This window comes from Podarcis bocagei (assembly GCF_964188305.1).
Source record: "Podarcis bocagei genome assembly, chromosome: 1".
Classification (NCBI taxonomy): Eukaryota; Metazoa; Chordata; class Lepidosauria; order Squamata; family Lacertidae; genus Podarcis; species Podarcis bocagei.
Genome location: NC_138125.1, coordinates 141,420,943 through 141,437,949, shown reverse-complemented (window position 1 = coordinate 141,437,949; position 17,007 = coordinate 141,420,943). Strand labels below are relative to the sequence as shown.

Sequence of the window (17,007 nt, the reverse complement as noted above, 5' to 3'; positions counted from 1 at the left end):
TCCATAAAAACGTTATTTTGTCCAATTAGCAGATACTGAAACAGCAAATATAAATCCCATCTGCATGCCTTCATAGATTTCTCTTACTAAACAGAATATCAATATTCAAATAGGACAAAAGTCAACAACTCAACAATCAAAGAAAAAAATGCAATGTTATAAAGAAATTGTTTATACAATTTGTTAGTACAGAACAAAGGGGACAGGGTCTTCTCACCAGGCTACATTGTAAAAGTAAAGGACCCCTGGGTGGATAAGTCCATTCGTGATTCAAAACTGGCTCCCTCATCTCTCCTCTAGAGGAGGCTGACAACTATAAAAGGGAAGTGCTGGAGAGCATAAGGAAGGATGTTGAGTCCTCTACCCCAGCTGTTGTACTGCTTTAACTACCAGATAAACAAAACCATGTCATTTAATCAAAAATATACTTATTTGGCAAAGAGCAGCTTAATGTGGTAAAGGGCAAGTTTGCATATAGAACACATCCAATTCTCCAAATTCCAGCTGAAGATCTCAAGTATTAACCTGGAAAAGTTACATTAAGTATTGGAGAGGACTCAAGCACACTGAACAAATGGTCGAACATAAGAAGAGATGAGCCAAGGGCCCACCAAATGCATGTGGGAAACCTGCAAGCAGCATCTTCCCTTCCGTGGCTTCCAGCAACATGTATTCGGAAGCATTATTGCCTCCGACCGTGGAGAGAGATCACTGTCATCAGGGCTGCTAGTCATTGACAGCTCCTCTCTTCCACGATTTTGTCTAATCCTCTTTTTAAGCCATCCAAGTTGGTCACCATCACTGCCTCACGGGGGAGCAAATGCTATACTTCAACTATGTGCTGCATGAATAAGTCCAGCCTTTGGTGTGTCCTAAATCTTACAATATTCAGCTTCATTGAACTTGTACAAGTTCTAGTGTTATAAGTAAAGGAGAAAAACAAGTCTGAGTGGCTTTCTGTTTGCCCCACCACTTTCCTCGGGAAAACCCACCCTTTACCGCTGAATCAGAATACAGTGGTACCTCGGGTTACAGGCACTTCAGGTTACAGACTCTGCTAACCTAAAAATAGTACCTCGGGTTAAAAACTTTGCTTCAGGATGAGAACAGAAATCGTGCTCCGGCGGCGCAGCAGCAGCGGGAGGCCCCATTAGCTAAAGTGGTACCTCAGGTTAAGAACTGTTTCAGGTTAAGAACGGACCTCCAGAACGAATTAAGTACAGTGGTGCCTCGCAAGATGAAATTAATTTGTTCCGCAAGTTTTTTCTTCTTGCGAGTTTTTTGTCTTGCGAAGCACGGTTTCCCATAGGAATGCATTGAAAATCAATCAATGCGTTCCTATAGAAACCGCCTTCAGACCAGGTCCGGGGACAGTCTGTCCCCCGACCTCTTCTGAAGGCTGGGGGGGGACGGACAAGGGCTTTTCTTCCCACCGCCAGCCTTCAGAAGGCTGTTCTGAAGGCTGGCACTGGGAAGAAAAGCCCTTCTTCCCACCTCCCGCCCCGCAAGCTCCGGGGACAGGAGCGCTTTGCTGCCGACCACCAGCACCGGGGCGATTTTAAAATGCTGGCGGGTGGCAGTGAAGGCTTCGTTGCCGCCCGCCAGCATTTTAAGATCGCCCGAGACAACGGAGAAGTCTCCGCTGCCCCGGGGGCTTTTAAAATGCTGGGGGTCGGCAGCAAAGGCTTCGCTGCCGCCCGCCAGCATTTTAAGATCGCCCGGGACAGCGGAGAAGTCTCCGCTGTCCCGGGAAGGCAGGCGGGGGGGGAGCAAAGACCTTTGCCCCCCGCTGGCCTTCAGAAGAGGTCCAGGACCTCTTCTGAAGGCCAGCGGTGGGCGAAAGTCTTTGCTCCCGACCGCCAGCATTTTAAAAGAGGTCCCCGGAGATTTCCCAATGGGCTTTCTTCTTGCGAAGCAAGCCCATAGGGAAATTCGTCTTGCGGAACGACTCAAAAACGGAAAACTCTTTTGTCTTGCGAGGTTTTCGTTTTGCGAGGCGTTCGTCTTGCGAGGCACCACTGTACTTAACCTGATGTCAATCCGCAGAAAACCTGACTGACATTTATTCCAATTCAGTGGTAAACAAGGGGGAAGAGGAGGGACAAGTGGAAGTGTGGGCAAGCCCTAATCTAAACTAAGAAGTCTCAAACACTGCAACCTTTCAATACAGTTAGCTACCATTTTGGAAGGTATTAATAATTCATCTTATATCAGAAAATCTTGAGTGGCAAGTCCAACAAGTTACCCACATGACTGTAGGAAATGTGGATGAGATTTCTATCCTGGTCTATTGTACCAATTTTTATCTGCAAGGCTAAAGGTTTGGCAGCAAGCCAAGTTACATACATTTACAAGCATACATTTGAAGCAGTCATTTCCATTCACTCAATAGCAGTCCATAAATATTTATCAATGTGGCTTTCATTAACTCCATTTCCTAGGTATAATAAGGCATGCTCACCATTACCACCTGCAAGTAATAACACTTCAAACCGCCCCTCCGAGTACACAGGGCTGTGGTAGCAGCTGAATGTCTGCCATTGTCCCATCCAGTCTGACTGTTATAACAATGCAAGGAAAGCCCTGCTGGATCAGGCCCAAGGCCCATCTAACCAGAGGCAGATTTATGGGAGTACGCCTGGTTCACCCACACTGGGCACTGAAATTTCAAAACACAAAGTTTGCCACTGATCTTGCTCTCACGGTGGCCAACCAGATGTCTTTGAGAAGCCTGCAAGCAGGGCAAGTGCAACAGCACTCTATACCAGTAAAGGTAAAGGGACCCCAGACCATTAGGTCTAGTCGTGGCCGACTCTGGGGTTGTGGCGCTCATCTCGCTTTACTGGCCGAGGGAGCCAGCGTACAGCTTCCGGGTCATGTGGCCAGCATGACTAAGCCGCTTCTGGCGAACCAGAGCAGCGCACAGAAACGCTGTTAACCTTCCTGCCGGAGTGGTACCTATTGATCTACTTGCACTGGCATGCTTTCGAACTGCTAGGTAGGCAGGAGCTGGGACAGAACAACGGGAGCTCACCCCGTCACGGGGATTCAAACCGCGACCTTCTGATCGGCAAGCCCTTGGCTCAGTGGTTTAACCCAAAGCGCCACCCACATCCCAATTCTATACCAGTACTCTCCAGCAACTAATATACCTAGGTACTTCCCCATGAGGGAACGAACTGTGTTGGAAAGTGCAAGGCTGAAGTAATGCTAAAGGAGGCGATATATCCGGATTCACAGGCATCACTCATATCTAAAACAGCATTTAAGTGTGAGTAAAAAAGACAGACAAATGCGGCAGTTGCCCCCCCCTACCTGTATTAGGCAAAAGTTCCCATTTCCGGTCTTTCGGGGCTTTGTCCCGCAGAGCCCCGCAGCTGCTCCCCGACCCTCCTTCGGGGCTTCCCGAGAAGCTTGTCCCATCCTTTCCCGATACACCCGGCTGGGGCGCTGGCTCCGCCCCCACGGCTCCACGTCACGCCACCCCCCCTCCCTCCCTCCGCCGGGGCGCGCGAGCATCTACTTTCCGCTCCCCCCCCCCGCATTCCAACGCCACCGCCCCGCCCCCCCCATTGGCCGCCACCCCATCACTCTCCCAAATCCCACCCCCTTCGCCGCTCCACTGCCGTTAGGGGAGGCGAGTCGCCCGCGCGCCACGAAGGAGCCCCTGCTTCGGCATGAAGCCAACCGCCTCTCCCTCCGCCCCTCAGGGGAACCCTCGCGACCCCCCTCCCCCTCCGCCCGGACTTGCCTGCCAACTTCGGTCTCGCTCCCCCCGTCTAACTTCTCCTCAGCGGGACTCGCGCTTTCCTCTCCCGCCGCCGCCGCCGCTTCTCTTCTGCCCGTCTCTCGCACTCGCGGCGGCGCCGCCTTTCCCAACAGCCGCCCGCCCGGCGCTCCCGAGCCAAGCTGCCTCAGCAGCCCGAGCGGCCGCGCGCGGGCGGTAGTTTAGGCGGGGTGGGCGGGGCTCCCGCGGGAGTCGGTCGGCCAATCCGGAGGGGCGGTGGGCGGGTCTATGCAAATGAGGCGGCGTGGGCGGCGGATCTACTTCCAGAGGAGGGAGGGGGAGAGAGAGAGAGTGTCTCTCTCTCTCTCTCTCTCTCTCACAATAGCATTGTGGACTTGGAAGGGACCACGAAGGCCATCTAGTTCAACCTCCTGCAATGCAGGAATGTTTTGCCCAACGTGGGGCTCGAACCCGCGACCCTGAGGTTAAGAGTTTTATGCTCTACAGTTTAAAGCTTTCATGCATAAATTGTGTGTGTGTTTCCTGGAGATATCACTCAAATCGCAGCACTTGTTCTAAGAATAAAGCTTAAAGATGGCAACTCCTGACAAACTCAACAGTCTTTGAGCACAACCAACCATTTATTTCACAACAAAGCAGCATCTGTCCCCAAGCTTTCTTCTGAGGCTGCAACCCCTCCCTCCGCCCCTAGAACTCAGCTCAAAGAAGCTTAGCTTCCATGTAAGTCTGTCCACATAGGACTACGAATAAGGTTACAGGGGAGAAGAGGGCAAAATGGCAAGGTAAGTCAATGTAAGAGACTCTTAGACCCATGCAATCTTTGCATAAAGGTAAAGGGACTCCTGACCATTAAGTCCACTCGCGAACGACACTGGGGTTGCAGCGCTCATCTCGCTTTACTGGCCGAGGGAGCCAGCATACAGCTTCCAGGTCATGTGGCCAGCATGACTAAGCCGCTTCTGGCGAAACCAGAGCAGCGCACAGAAACGCCATTTACCTTCCCACCAGAGCAGTACCTATTTATCTACTTGCACTTTGACGTGCTTTCAAACTGCTAGGTTGGCAGGAGCTGGGACCGAACAACAGGAGCTCACCCCATCGTGGGGATTCAAACTGCCGACCTTCCAATCGGCAAGCCTTCCAATCGTTCCATGGCACCCACTGAGTCTCTTTCCTCCACTGAAATTAGACTCCAAAGAAGTATTCTGTTTTAACCAATCAAATAGGAGGGTTATGTGCTTGATTGCAAGTTTTGGGTAGCGCCCATGACCATTTCTCCAGTTTGCAAATGTGCACAGGGGCCTCAAAAGGCTGGCAACCCCTGATTTAATTGATGACTAGGTACCAGGTCTCTGAAGTTATTTAAGCACTATTGCCACATTTAATAGGTGTCATGTTGCACATCCAGTGTGTCACATCTTGCAGTGCAGTTTGGAGCACCTCAGGTACCATGACACTTTCAAGCTGTTGACTCAAAAGATATCAAAGATATTATTGGACTATGATATTACTATTATTTAAGTTTTTTCTTTTATTGTCATATACAAAATACAGTTACATGTTGGAAGGCACTTTAGGCTGCATACAAATGTCACTCTTTTTGTGCAATCATCTGTAACATTAGAAGATTAACTGCCCACCTGTTGTCTTCTTTGCTTATAGGGAAGCATACCCATTCAGATCATTAGAAGAGGTATATTTATTTCTTTTTTGTCAGAAATGGGCCTACATTTATTTCCAAAGAGCTTAACAGTTTCTACAGTAGAAATCTTTCACATCATCCTCCAACAGAACAGAAGAGAATTGCATTAGGTTTTAAATAATGCAGCTTTAGATGACATCATGAATTTTGTGCTTGTAGTCCAAATACTTGTAAGAGTTTTTTTTGCATTTGGGGAGTTAAATCATTAACAGTTATTCTAAGTTAAACATTGGAGATCAACAAAAACAAACATTTTTATTGTTAATGTCTAAACAGGCTTTTGCTGCTGTTTCTTCTTCAATTAGACCCATACTGTCTCCTTATTTTTATTTTTGGCACAATGTAATTCCTTATCAGTGGAAATGGGATCTGGAACTATCCGTTAGTATAAATAGATGCCTATTTGTCGATCACGATATCTCTAGCAATGAGCTCTTTCATTATTTCATTAGTACCACCATATATTGGCTGAACACGAGAATCTACAAAAGATCTAGAGAAAAATGTCAATGAGTAGATTGCAAAACATATTAGTACTTCTAAAGAGAAACGTGTGTCATCAGGGGCACAAGCTTGGATCCTGGAAGAAAACTGCTCTTAATCTTCAAGTGTGCATTGCTTAAATTACGGTAGTTTTTACAGAGCAATTGTTTCATCAGAGTCTGTTACATTCTCCCTCACTATGCTAAGCTTTGGGGAGAAAATTATTTTTATGCTGTTTATTTATTTATAAAGATAAATATTTAAAAAGTAACAACAACAAGGAGAAAGTAAGATACAAAGCTAATTGTCATATTGATGATTACACTAGCACACTGTCTAACATTTATATTCTTGTTAATAATAACCATTTTTAATTTATTTTCCAGATGCTTCAGTCATTTCAAAAGAAGTTCTGGTCTGTCCATAAAAGACCATGTGTGTTTAGAGGTTTCCAATAAAGTTCCTTGCAAGCAATATCTATCATCTATCTATCTAATCTCTTTTTTTTCCGTCTATAAGACGTTCCCCTAATTTTTGACATTATTTTTTAGGAAAAAGACCTAGTCTTATACACAGTAATTCTTAGGAATAAAATGATGGGACCTTAAATGTTTGAAAAGACAACAGGACATAATTTTGACCATAGAGACAAATAATGTATCTCAAAGTACCCCAAAGGTTGGGTGATGAGCCATACATTACTTTTTTTTAAATTTTTTAATAATTTTATTTATCATTAATACACATATACAAGCATACAAACATACATTTCATACAATCTTTAAAAATATTCAAACATACTTACACTCAATCCCACAAATAGTTCCTTTCCCCATCACCATCCACCGACCCTTCACCCCACCTTTGTGTTTGACTTCCAATCTACTCAATTACAATATCTTTCCACTTCTATTACTTTCTTTCACACACCTTTACCCTAATTTCATACTTCTTTTTCTATTACACGTTGTTTTCCATCTTATTTGATATTTCAGTATTTGAAACGGAACTTGTTTATTCTAATAGTTCTGATTTTTCGATATGATTTTGCAAGTATCTTTTAAACACCTTCCAGTCCCTATCTATCTTTTCTTTTGAAATCCTTCCAATTTCTTCCATTGTTTTGGATATATTGTAATACTCCAATAATTTGGCAAGCCACTCTGTTTTTGTCGGTATTATACCACTTTTCCAGTTTTTCGCAATCAATAGCCTTGCTGCTACTGTTGCGTATAAATATAAGGTCTTATCTTCTTCCTTTAGGCTTCCTGGTACTATTCCCAATAGAAAACCTTCTGGTGTTTTCCTAAATGAGTATCTAAACATTTTTTTCATTTCATTATATATTATTTCCCAAAATTGTTTGATGTTTAAACAATTCCACCATATATGTATCATAGTACCTTTTCCCGTGTTGCATCGCCAGCAGATATCGCTACAGTTTTTATTCATTTTTGCTATTCTTTCAGGTGTTAAATACCATCTATGTTGCATTTTAAGGTAATTTTCTTTCAGTATATAACACATGGTGAATTTCATATCTTCTTTCCACAATTTTTCCCATTGTTCAAACATAATATTTTTTCCAATGTCTTGCACCCATTTAATCATTGATGCTTTAACCAGTTCATCCTTTGTTTCCCACGCTAAAATCAGATTATACAATTTAGATATATTTTTTGATTTTTCTTGTATTAAATATTTATCGAATTTTGATATTTCTTTTTCAAATCCTAACTTTTTGTCTTTTGCTAATCTATACTTAATTTGAATATATTGAAACCAATCACTAATATGAGCTTTAATTTCTGTGTAGTCCTTTAATTCCAATTCCCCGTTTTCTTCCTTTAATACAGTTTTATAGGTAGCCCAATTTTCTTTCATATTTAATTTTTTCACTGCGACAATTTCTGCTAGTGATGCCCACCAGGGAGTTTTCGGTTCTAAAAGTCTTTTATATTTCTCCCATATTTTATATATAGATTTTCTGATTATATGCCCTAGGAAGCCTTTATGTACTCTCACTTTTTCATCTATTAAATAGGCATGCCATCCAAATCTCGTCTCTACTGCTTCTAAATCCAATACATCCGGAGCCATACATTACTTAACTGGGATCTTAAGTACCGTTCGTTGCTGCAGCTTGTGAGGTCCAAACTGGCCCACTGTCATCCTTAAATCATATTAATAATGATGCTGAAACATCTGCATGGCAGCACTGTCATAACAGTTTCTCATCTGAAGAGAAACTGGTTAGTAATTCAGCTCAAGCACCAGTCTCAGTTTCTCTAGACCTATTGATTATAATGTTCTGCAACTCCTCTTCTTCACAACCAATAGATAATGAAGTTTTACATTTTGGAAGAAACTGCCTTAATCCTGTTTAAAGGTGAGTGTTCAGGTTTCAACCAGTCACTGGACACAGAGAGGACACAGGGGCTCAATTAAAATTCCCGTGTCAACATTTTGTACTTAAAGAACACAAACATCATTTCACAGCTTTGTAGACTTAACTGGATAAGTAAAAGACCACTGAAACATCTCTCTTTATGGATGATCAGCTTTTCCCAAACAACAGGCATGCCTGTGAGGATAAAAAGTAGTTGTACTTACTTTGCAATTGGATATTCCCACATATATCCCCATCCTCCATGGAGTTGCACGCACTGAGTAGCCACATTGTTTTGGAGATCAGAAGCCCTTAAACAGAGAGAAAAGTCTGTTTCCAAAGCAGTTGAGCTTAGATCTCTTAAATAAGTTGCACCACCATGATCTTTTAATAATCACCATTTTGAAATAGCTTGCATGATGCTCAAAATAATGTATTGGCTGTAGAAAAGGTTTCAAATGCAGGTTGATGCAACATTTAGAGGGGAATTCAATGCAGCACTAAGGAGATCACTCTGCCAGGGAACAATATCTCCCCCCCCCCCATCCTGTTCTGGGGGTTCTCCAGACCTTCCCGAGCCAATTTGGAAGGAGAGGGGGGTACAAAGAGAGAGAACAGGGGAAAGCCATATTGCACTAGAACAAGACCTTGAATTGGCTTCCAGTAGTGGGAAACCCTTAGTTGAATCCAGCCCCCTACAATCCAGCAACAGATTGGTTTTATGTAATGCTTTCCTTAGTGATAAAAGCACTACCTAGGCAACACAGTTTGATTGGTACTTTTGTCCCAGCGCTGAGTTTTCCATTCCAGTTTAGAATGTGCACACACACTCTAGGATCTTTTCCCATGCAGCAGTAAAAAGAGAACAGCGCTATCTGAATACAGCCAGAGTCATACTCAGTAATGATACCAAGAAACCGCTTTATTTAAGGAAACTATAAGGAGTTTTATTAGGGGATAAGATATGGGTGCCATGGGCTGCAGTATTCACCATGTGGTTATGACTATAGTTAATCATTCTGCACAGACAAAAAGACAATGGTGATTTCCTTTTCTTAGAGGCTAAGTAAAATTACTTTTCTATCAGGCATTTATACCCAAATTTCTTTTCCATAACTGGAAATACCCCATCTGGACTCTGTGTTTCTCTTTCTATAGTTTCCACAAGAGAAAAATCAGTATAGCCTCACAAAAATGTTTTCTGTCCTTCTAATCTAGCATCTGATTTCTTTCAACCATGTAGTTAATTCAATCTGGCATCAGTACAAAGTATTACCTTAGCTGTTTTTACTTGTCTAACTCTGTCTGGTAAAACATAAGTTAATATGTAACAGCAATAACAACCCAGCGGCTTTTTCTGGCTAATGAAAAATGGAACTCTGAAGAGGCAGCCCAGGTCAGGATGTGTTATAACATGGCAAGTGGGCAACATTTCCACCCTGAAGAGCCAGAGAGATTTGGGGAAATGCTTGGTGAAAAATACCGAGTCTATGTTTATGCAGCATGCTATATGGAACTACTTATTTGATAAACCTTCAGCCGCTTTGTAATAAGATCATGTTACGGTTTCCAAAAGCCATTCAGCTCAGCAATTAAGCATTGTTATGGAAGCCAGACTTCTAATATCATGGTCTCTTCAAGCTGTATTTTGCCAAGAGCAATTTAGCAGCTGAGGTCAAGATGACTAGTCTACCTCAAAAGAGGAGGAGGGAGAGAAAAAGAAATACAAGATCTTCCTGAATAAATCAGCTGACAAACTTTATTCAGTTCAAGGACTGCAAGTAGCCAACGCTGCTTTAAAACCAACCCAGCATACCCAGTTTCCAAATCTAAGGAACCCAGTAATTTCCAGTAATGGGTGCCAGAGTCTTTTATTAAAGGGGTCTCACCCATTTGTACTGCATTGTAGTCATGCAGCCAGATTCTTTCCTACTTTCTAATTGCCTTTCCAGACTAGTTCATAGCCAATAAACGCAGTGTTCATTTGGTATATAGACCTCACCTCACTCATGGCATCATATTATTTTGAGGACAAGGCATTTTCCTCATCTAGAGGCAGCATCTGTGCTACTACAAGTGCTGCATGGGGTGTGACCGTGACTAGTATTCTTAGTGACGAGCAATCAAGAAACAACCCTCTGTCACATTCTTCTGTTTTCTTTCCATTTTAATTCCCTGCCTGCTGCTATTGTGACGACCCCCCTACATCCTGAAATATTCCCAACAGTGCCTCCTGATGCCTGGTATTTGACACCCACTATGGTGAATACTGAATAGGCATATATATTGCATTTTTAATTTCCCAGTGCACATTTTCGCATTAACCCCTTTTTCACAATAGCTAACTGATTTGCAGTAGAAGTCTAGAATTATCAAGGAAGTGGAACCAACCACTAAATGAATTTCTGGTCTGCGGCCTAGACCCCTTACATCAAAGGCAGAGACTCTCCTGCCATCGGTCTCACGAAACAATGCACCTCCATTAAGACCACAGCTTTTGTTGGTCTCCAATTTCCAAAAAATATGACAGGCTTGATCTAAATCAGGAACCTAAAGACGTTCTCATTCTCTTTCAGAACTTCTTTCTCGCAAGGAACACTGTATTGGTCAGGCAAGAAGGTATAATCAGCAAAGTTAGATTGACTTTACTGATTTTATTTGCAAGCCTGTGTGTGATAGTCGCCTTCCATTTCCTCTCATCAAACATTCTTTAAATACTTGGGCATTTAAATTCACTGCTTTAAAATGTATTTCTCATTAACAATTTCCCCTGTGTGCTGGAGGCTGTTAAGCTACCCCCTTGTGTTCCAATGATATTTCACAGCTGTAGCAAAGTAAATATCAAGCTCCTTACTGTTTATATTTCTAGAGCTTGGCTTATGCAGAGAAGTCCTTGTCAGCTGGGCTCAGACACCCTCCCAAAGAGCCTAGAGGAGCCTTTGCTGGCAGAAGTCCAAAATGTCTGATAGAGTTGGAAGGGACCCAGAGGGTCATCTAGTCCAACCCCAGGCTGGCAAAGGATAACTTAGGGGGGGGAGGTTTCACATTTCGTTTGTGGTGGCAGCCTATCAGGATGTATTTGTTGTTACTGTTAACTTTCTTGCACTTAAGTGTTGAATGGCCTCATGTGGAGCATCCAGACCTAAATAGTTGCACAAGTGCAAGGATTAGCATTAGCACAATGGGCACAATTTGTGCACAGAAGTAGCAAAATTAAACTGAAGGAAGGATTATGGAGACATTTGTCACCCCCCAGGAAATTCTTCGCACCCCTGTAAGAAAGGCCTTTCACAGCCTGTCAACCATATGAGGTTATGTTCAATGTAACTGTTCAAAAGACAGAGATGTTATATGGAAAGTTAGATAACTTGTTTAACACACATACCAGTACTTGGCCATTGAAGCGGTGGCAGAATCCAGCCGTTTCACGGAGTGGAGCTGGAGACAGCTATCCAGAAACGTACGACCTACACATGTTTGCGTTTTCAGTTCTGCTAGCTTGTGCTGCACAGTCTTCCAATTCAAGAAAGTAAATGCACAGTTTATTTACCTGGGAGTAAGATCCATTAGAACTGAGCAGCACTGAAAATTAAGAGGGCTATTTGAAATGGAAGATCGGGTCAGGCACCCCATAATGTACCTCTCCTATATTTTATGTGGGTTAATGATCCATAGGCTGGCAGGTTCAATTCTGCTCTCCCACTGCACAGAATGCACCACCCACAAAGTTCCAAACTATTCTTAAAATGTACATTACACTGTGTACTCTAGGAAACATTTGCGAAGGTAAGCCACTGTAGCATCAGGAAAACCTGTGGAGGTGCTCCAAGGAAGCACAGATATAGATGTGCTACGTGGAAGGTGCCTGGGAAAACGGAAATGAGACAATACAGGCAAAGCTTCTGGTGAGAAGTGGATACCTATCAGTATTTCCCAAACTTGGGTCTCCAACTGTTTTTGGACTACAACTCCCATCATCCCTTTACTAGCAGGACCAGTGGTCAGGGATGATGGCAGTTGTAGTCCAACAACAGCTGGAGACCCAAGTTTGAGAAGCACCGCTTGGCAGAGAGAACAGAACCAGTATAAAGACAGAAGGCAGGGTGAGGTAGGGGAGAAAAGGCAATAAATTATATGAGGTTGAACCCAGATTTTGTTTGAAATTGCTAGCAAGGAAAGTATTCATTTCACCTGGAAGGATACTGTTTTCTCAGGGTATATCAGGTTTGTCGTGCTGTCCTGTATCCAGGACCAATTCTATGTATTTCTCTAAAATTTACACTTGTAAAAATTAAGTTCTTGAGGAAAAAATGGTGAACTGACTCATGCACATGCTGCTAAACTATGTTTTTAGTGTGATGTGGAATTCAATGTCTCGCTGTGGTGAACATTCCACCAGCGCAAGCCTTGCAGTTTGTCAGATGCCACCGTCTCCCCTTACCCCATGTGCCATCCAGGAGGTTCTCCCAGCTACCCTAGAGTCAAATCTGGGGCCAAGGAGAGGGGGGAAAGGCCGATTGCACATTAGGTGAATCAAACCGGTAGTCTGAAGTGTGGTGTCAGAGCTTGTCAGAGTAATATATGCTTTATGGGATTAAGACATTTATTATGACTTTATAGGACAAAGAAACATGCCTAAATGCTTACCTGCAAATGTGCAACTGTTTTTCCAAAAGCTTTTCTTTGTTTAACATAGTTTCTTGTCTCTTCAAACATGAATTCACAACTGGCAATTGCCATATCAGCAATCAACAACCTTTCCTTAAGAGATGGAGGGAGAAAGCATTCTCATATGTGCTCATTACCACAGAAAAGCTATTCATATGCAGAGTTCTGTATTTGATATTCCCTGCCCTTTCATCACAAGCTAAATTAGTCTTCCCAGTCTTTAAAAAGTGACGTGGACCAGAATTAAGCTTCTAATATTTTCTTTTTTTTTTTTTCCCAATTCATTTTTATTGATTTTCCAAAGAGAAAAGAGAAAAAAAAAAAGAAAAAAAATATAAAAAAGAAAAAAGCATATCAAAGGAAAGAGAATCCAACCACCCCGCACACAATATATATACATTAAAGATATTTTTCACTTAAAACTTTACATTGTCATTTCTTTGTGGACTTCCTTCAGCTTGTCCGTAAATCTTTCGTAGCCATACCCCTAATCCCACATTTCTTAATTTGTATTGTCATTAGACTTCTTTGTTAGCTTCTATTTGCTTGAAACAATAACTCTTAGTCCTTTCACAGTGCTTCTCTAAATCCCTTTAACGTTGTTTTTCCCTCACTGATACATTCCAAGTACTCCACATACTTTCCCCAGTCCTTGACAAAATTTTGGTCTCTTTGGTATCTGATCTTTCCTGTCAGTCTGTCTAGCTCTGCGTAGTCTAGTAACTTTGATCTCCACTCCTCTATCGTTGGCATCTCCTGTTTTTTCCACTTCTGGGCGCAAATTATCCTTGCCGCTGTAACCGCATAGTATACAAATTTACTATCTTTCTTTTCAATATCCTTCCCTAATAACCCCAACAGAAAGATCTCAGGTCTCTTTTTAAACGTATATTTCAAGATTTTCTTTAACTCAACATATATTCTTTCCCAGAATTCTTTAACTTTCCGACACTCCCACCACATGTGATAGAAGGAGCCCTCCTTATCTTTGCACTTCCAGCATTTGTTGGATACTTTGTACATTTTTGATAGTTTTACAGGTGTTATGTACCACCTGTAAAACATCTTCATTACATTTTCCCTTACTGTTATACATGCTGTGAAATTTAGACCCTCTTTCCATAATGTCTCCCATTCCTCGAATTGTATACTATGGCCTACATCTATAGCCCAATGAATCATTACTGATTTCACTTCTTCATCTCCTAAATTCCAATCCAGCAACATCCGGTACATTTTTGATATTATTTTTACATCGTTATTTATAATTTCCGTCTGGAATTTGGAGTCTTTATCCGCATACCCTCTTTCTTTAATATCTTTCCTGAACATCTCGTTAACTTGACGATGATGTAACCAATCATACACCTGTTCCTTAACTTGTTCATAGGGCTTTATTTTCCACTTCCCATCTTCTTTAACTGATAGTTGGCTATATGTCGCCCAGTTACTCCTCATATTGATTTTCTTCACACTCATCGCTTCCAGAGGTGAGAACCAATGTGGAACCTTAGGTTCTAATAAATTTCTATAACCTTCCCATATTTCAATAATTGGGCCTCTGAAGACATGGTTTCCAAACCCTTTATGTACTTTCCTTTTCTCATATCCTAAGTAGGCATGCCAGCCGTATCTGTTATCGAAGCCCTCTAAATCAAGTAACTCCCTATTCTCTAAATTTATCCAGTCTTTTAACCAGGAGAGGCATGATGCCTCGTAATACAGCTTCAGGTCTGGCAGAGCGAACCCACCCCTTTCTTTTATGTCTGTTAGAAGTTTAAATTGAATCCTGGGTTTTTTGCCCTGCCAGATGTATCTTGAGAGGACTTTCTGCCATTCTTTAAAAATACGGCTGCCCTTAATTATAGGGATAGTCTGGAACAGGAACAGTACCCTCGGTAGTATGTTCATTTTGATCGTATTTATCCTTCCCCAAAATGACATCTTTAGTCTTCCCCACACTTCCAGATCTTTCCTTATTTCTCTCCACACCGACTCGTAATTGTTCTTAAACAAATCTATATTCTTGGGTGTTATCCAAATTCCAAGGTACTTCACTTTCTTAACCACCTCTATCTGGTATTGGTGTTGGATTATGTCTATTACACTTTGGTCCACATTTTTGACTATCATTTTCGTTTTTCCCTTGTTTAGCTTGAAGCCTGCCAATTTCCCAAACTGATCAATTTCCTTTAGCACTTCTTCTATTGTAGTCACTGGGTCTTCAGTCATTATTACTAAATCGTCTGCAAATGCTTTAGTCTTATACACATTTTCTCCAATTGTCACTCCTTTTATCTTTTTGTTTTGCCTGATTGAGTTTAGAAGGACTTCTAGGACTATTATAAATAGTAGCGGGGAAAGAGGACATCCCTGTCTTGTTCCCTTCTGTATCCTTATTTCCTCTGTTACTATATTGTTTACAATCAGTTTGGCTTTCTGTTCCTTGTATATTGCTTTTACCCCATTGAAGAAGTCCTCGCCCACATCCATATGTTCCAAATTCTTCAACATGAAGTCCCATATCACATTGTCAAATGCTTTTTCTGCATCCACAAACATCATTATGACTTGCTTATTAATTTTGACCGACAGATATTCTAACATATTAATTATATTTCTTGTATTATCCCTCATATGCCTGCCAGGCAGAAAGCCAGCCTGATCTTTGTGGATAATTTCTGATAACAACGACTTCAATCTTCTCGCAAGGATACCGGCGAAGATTTTATAATCTGTATTTAGAAGAGAAATCGGCCTATAATTTTTGACTTGGGTTAAGTCTGCGTCTTGTTTGGGGATAAATGTAATAAATGCTTCTTTCCAGGTCTCCGGAATTTCTCCTTTTTTCAAAATGTTATTCATAGTCACCTTCAGAGGATTCACCAGGATAGGTTTCATCTCCTTATAATAACCCGCAGTAAAACCGTCAGGACCCGGGGCCTTCCCTCTCTTTAAATCTTTTATGGCTTCCTCTATCTCCTCTGTTTCAATTGGGGTGTTCAATCGTTGTTTCTTATCTATTGGGATTTTCTGCACCTTTTTGTCTCTCAAGAATCTCTCTATTTTCCTTAAATTGTTTCTCTCTTTGTCTTTGTAGAGGCTTTTATAGTAATCCAGAAACTCTTTCCTGATTCCTTTTGGTTCTGTTATCTCTTCTCCTTCTACGACAATTTTGTTTATTGCACTTTGTTCTTTCCTTTTTTTAATTTGCCATGCAAGCCATTTGCCTGATTTATTTGAAAATTCGAAGTTCTTTTGCCTTAATTTCTTTATGTTCCACTCTACCTCTCTGTTTATTATAGTGGCAAATTGCGCTTGTAGAATTTTGATATTTTCCTTTATTTTCTGGCAATTGGGTTTCTGGATTAATTTTTGTTCATTGTCCATTATTTGTTCTAGAATTTCTTTTTTCCCTTTCTCTCTATTTTTGTTTTTGATCGCATTCTGCTGGATAAAGTATCCTCTTATTACTGCCTTGCTTGCGTCCCATATCACATTGATCTTCGTCCCTTTATCACAATTATCTGCAAAGTAGTCTTTTAGCTTTTTTTGTGCAGTCTCTACAATATTTTGATCGTCAAGGAGGTATTCTCTTAGCCTCCATCTAAAAGTTTTTCTCTCCAAACTCTCAAATTCTAATTCTATCGGACTGTGATCTGAAATTACTTTTGGTCTTATTTCTATTTGTTTAACTCTTGGACAGAGTTCGCTCGAGATCCAGACCTGGTCTATCCGTGACATCGATTGGTGTGGTTCGGAGTAAAAGGTGAATTGCTTTTCCAATGGATGTCTCAGACGCCAAATATCCACCAAATTGCAATTTTTAACCATCGAAAAAAAGGATTTTGGTAGTTTCCCTTCTTTACTTACACCCTCTCTTAGTCTGTCTGCCTCTAACGAAACCACACCATTCAAGTCTCCCATTAGAATGATCTTTTGGTCCATATGTTCTAGTATTTTCTCTTCTAAGTTTCTAAAGAAGTCGGTCTTGTTGCCATTTGGTGCATACACCCC

General features: G+C 41.7%; 1 protein-coding gene across 3 annotated transcripts in view; it reads right to left on the bottom strand.

Annotated features, from left to right (window-relative positions):
- Positions 1–5,255: 5,255 nt before the first annotated feature.
- Positions 5,256–17,007, bottom strand: part of ACADL (acyl-CoA dehydrogenase long chain) — a 31,734-nt gene continuing 19,982 nt past the window's right edge. For all 3 annotated transcript variants that reach the window (XM_081190275.1, XM_081190276.1, XM_081190277.1), the window contains exons 8-11: positions 12,970–13,083; positions 11,708–11,835; positions 8,547–8,633; positions 5,256–5,943 (exon numbers count right to left, since the gene is read on the bottom strand). In XM_081190275.1, the coding sequence (XP_081046401.1) occupies positions 5,850–5,943; positions 8,547–8,633; positions 11,708–11,835; positions 12,970–13,083 (423 nt within the window). In that variant the 3' untranslated portion in view covers positions 5,256–5,849. The remainder of the gene's footprint in view (positions 5,944–8,546; positions 8,634–11,707; positions 11,836–12,969; positions 13,084–17,007) is intronic.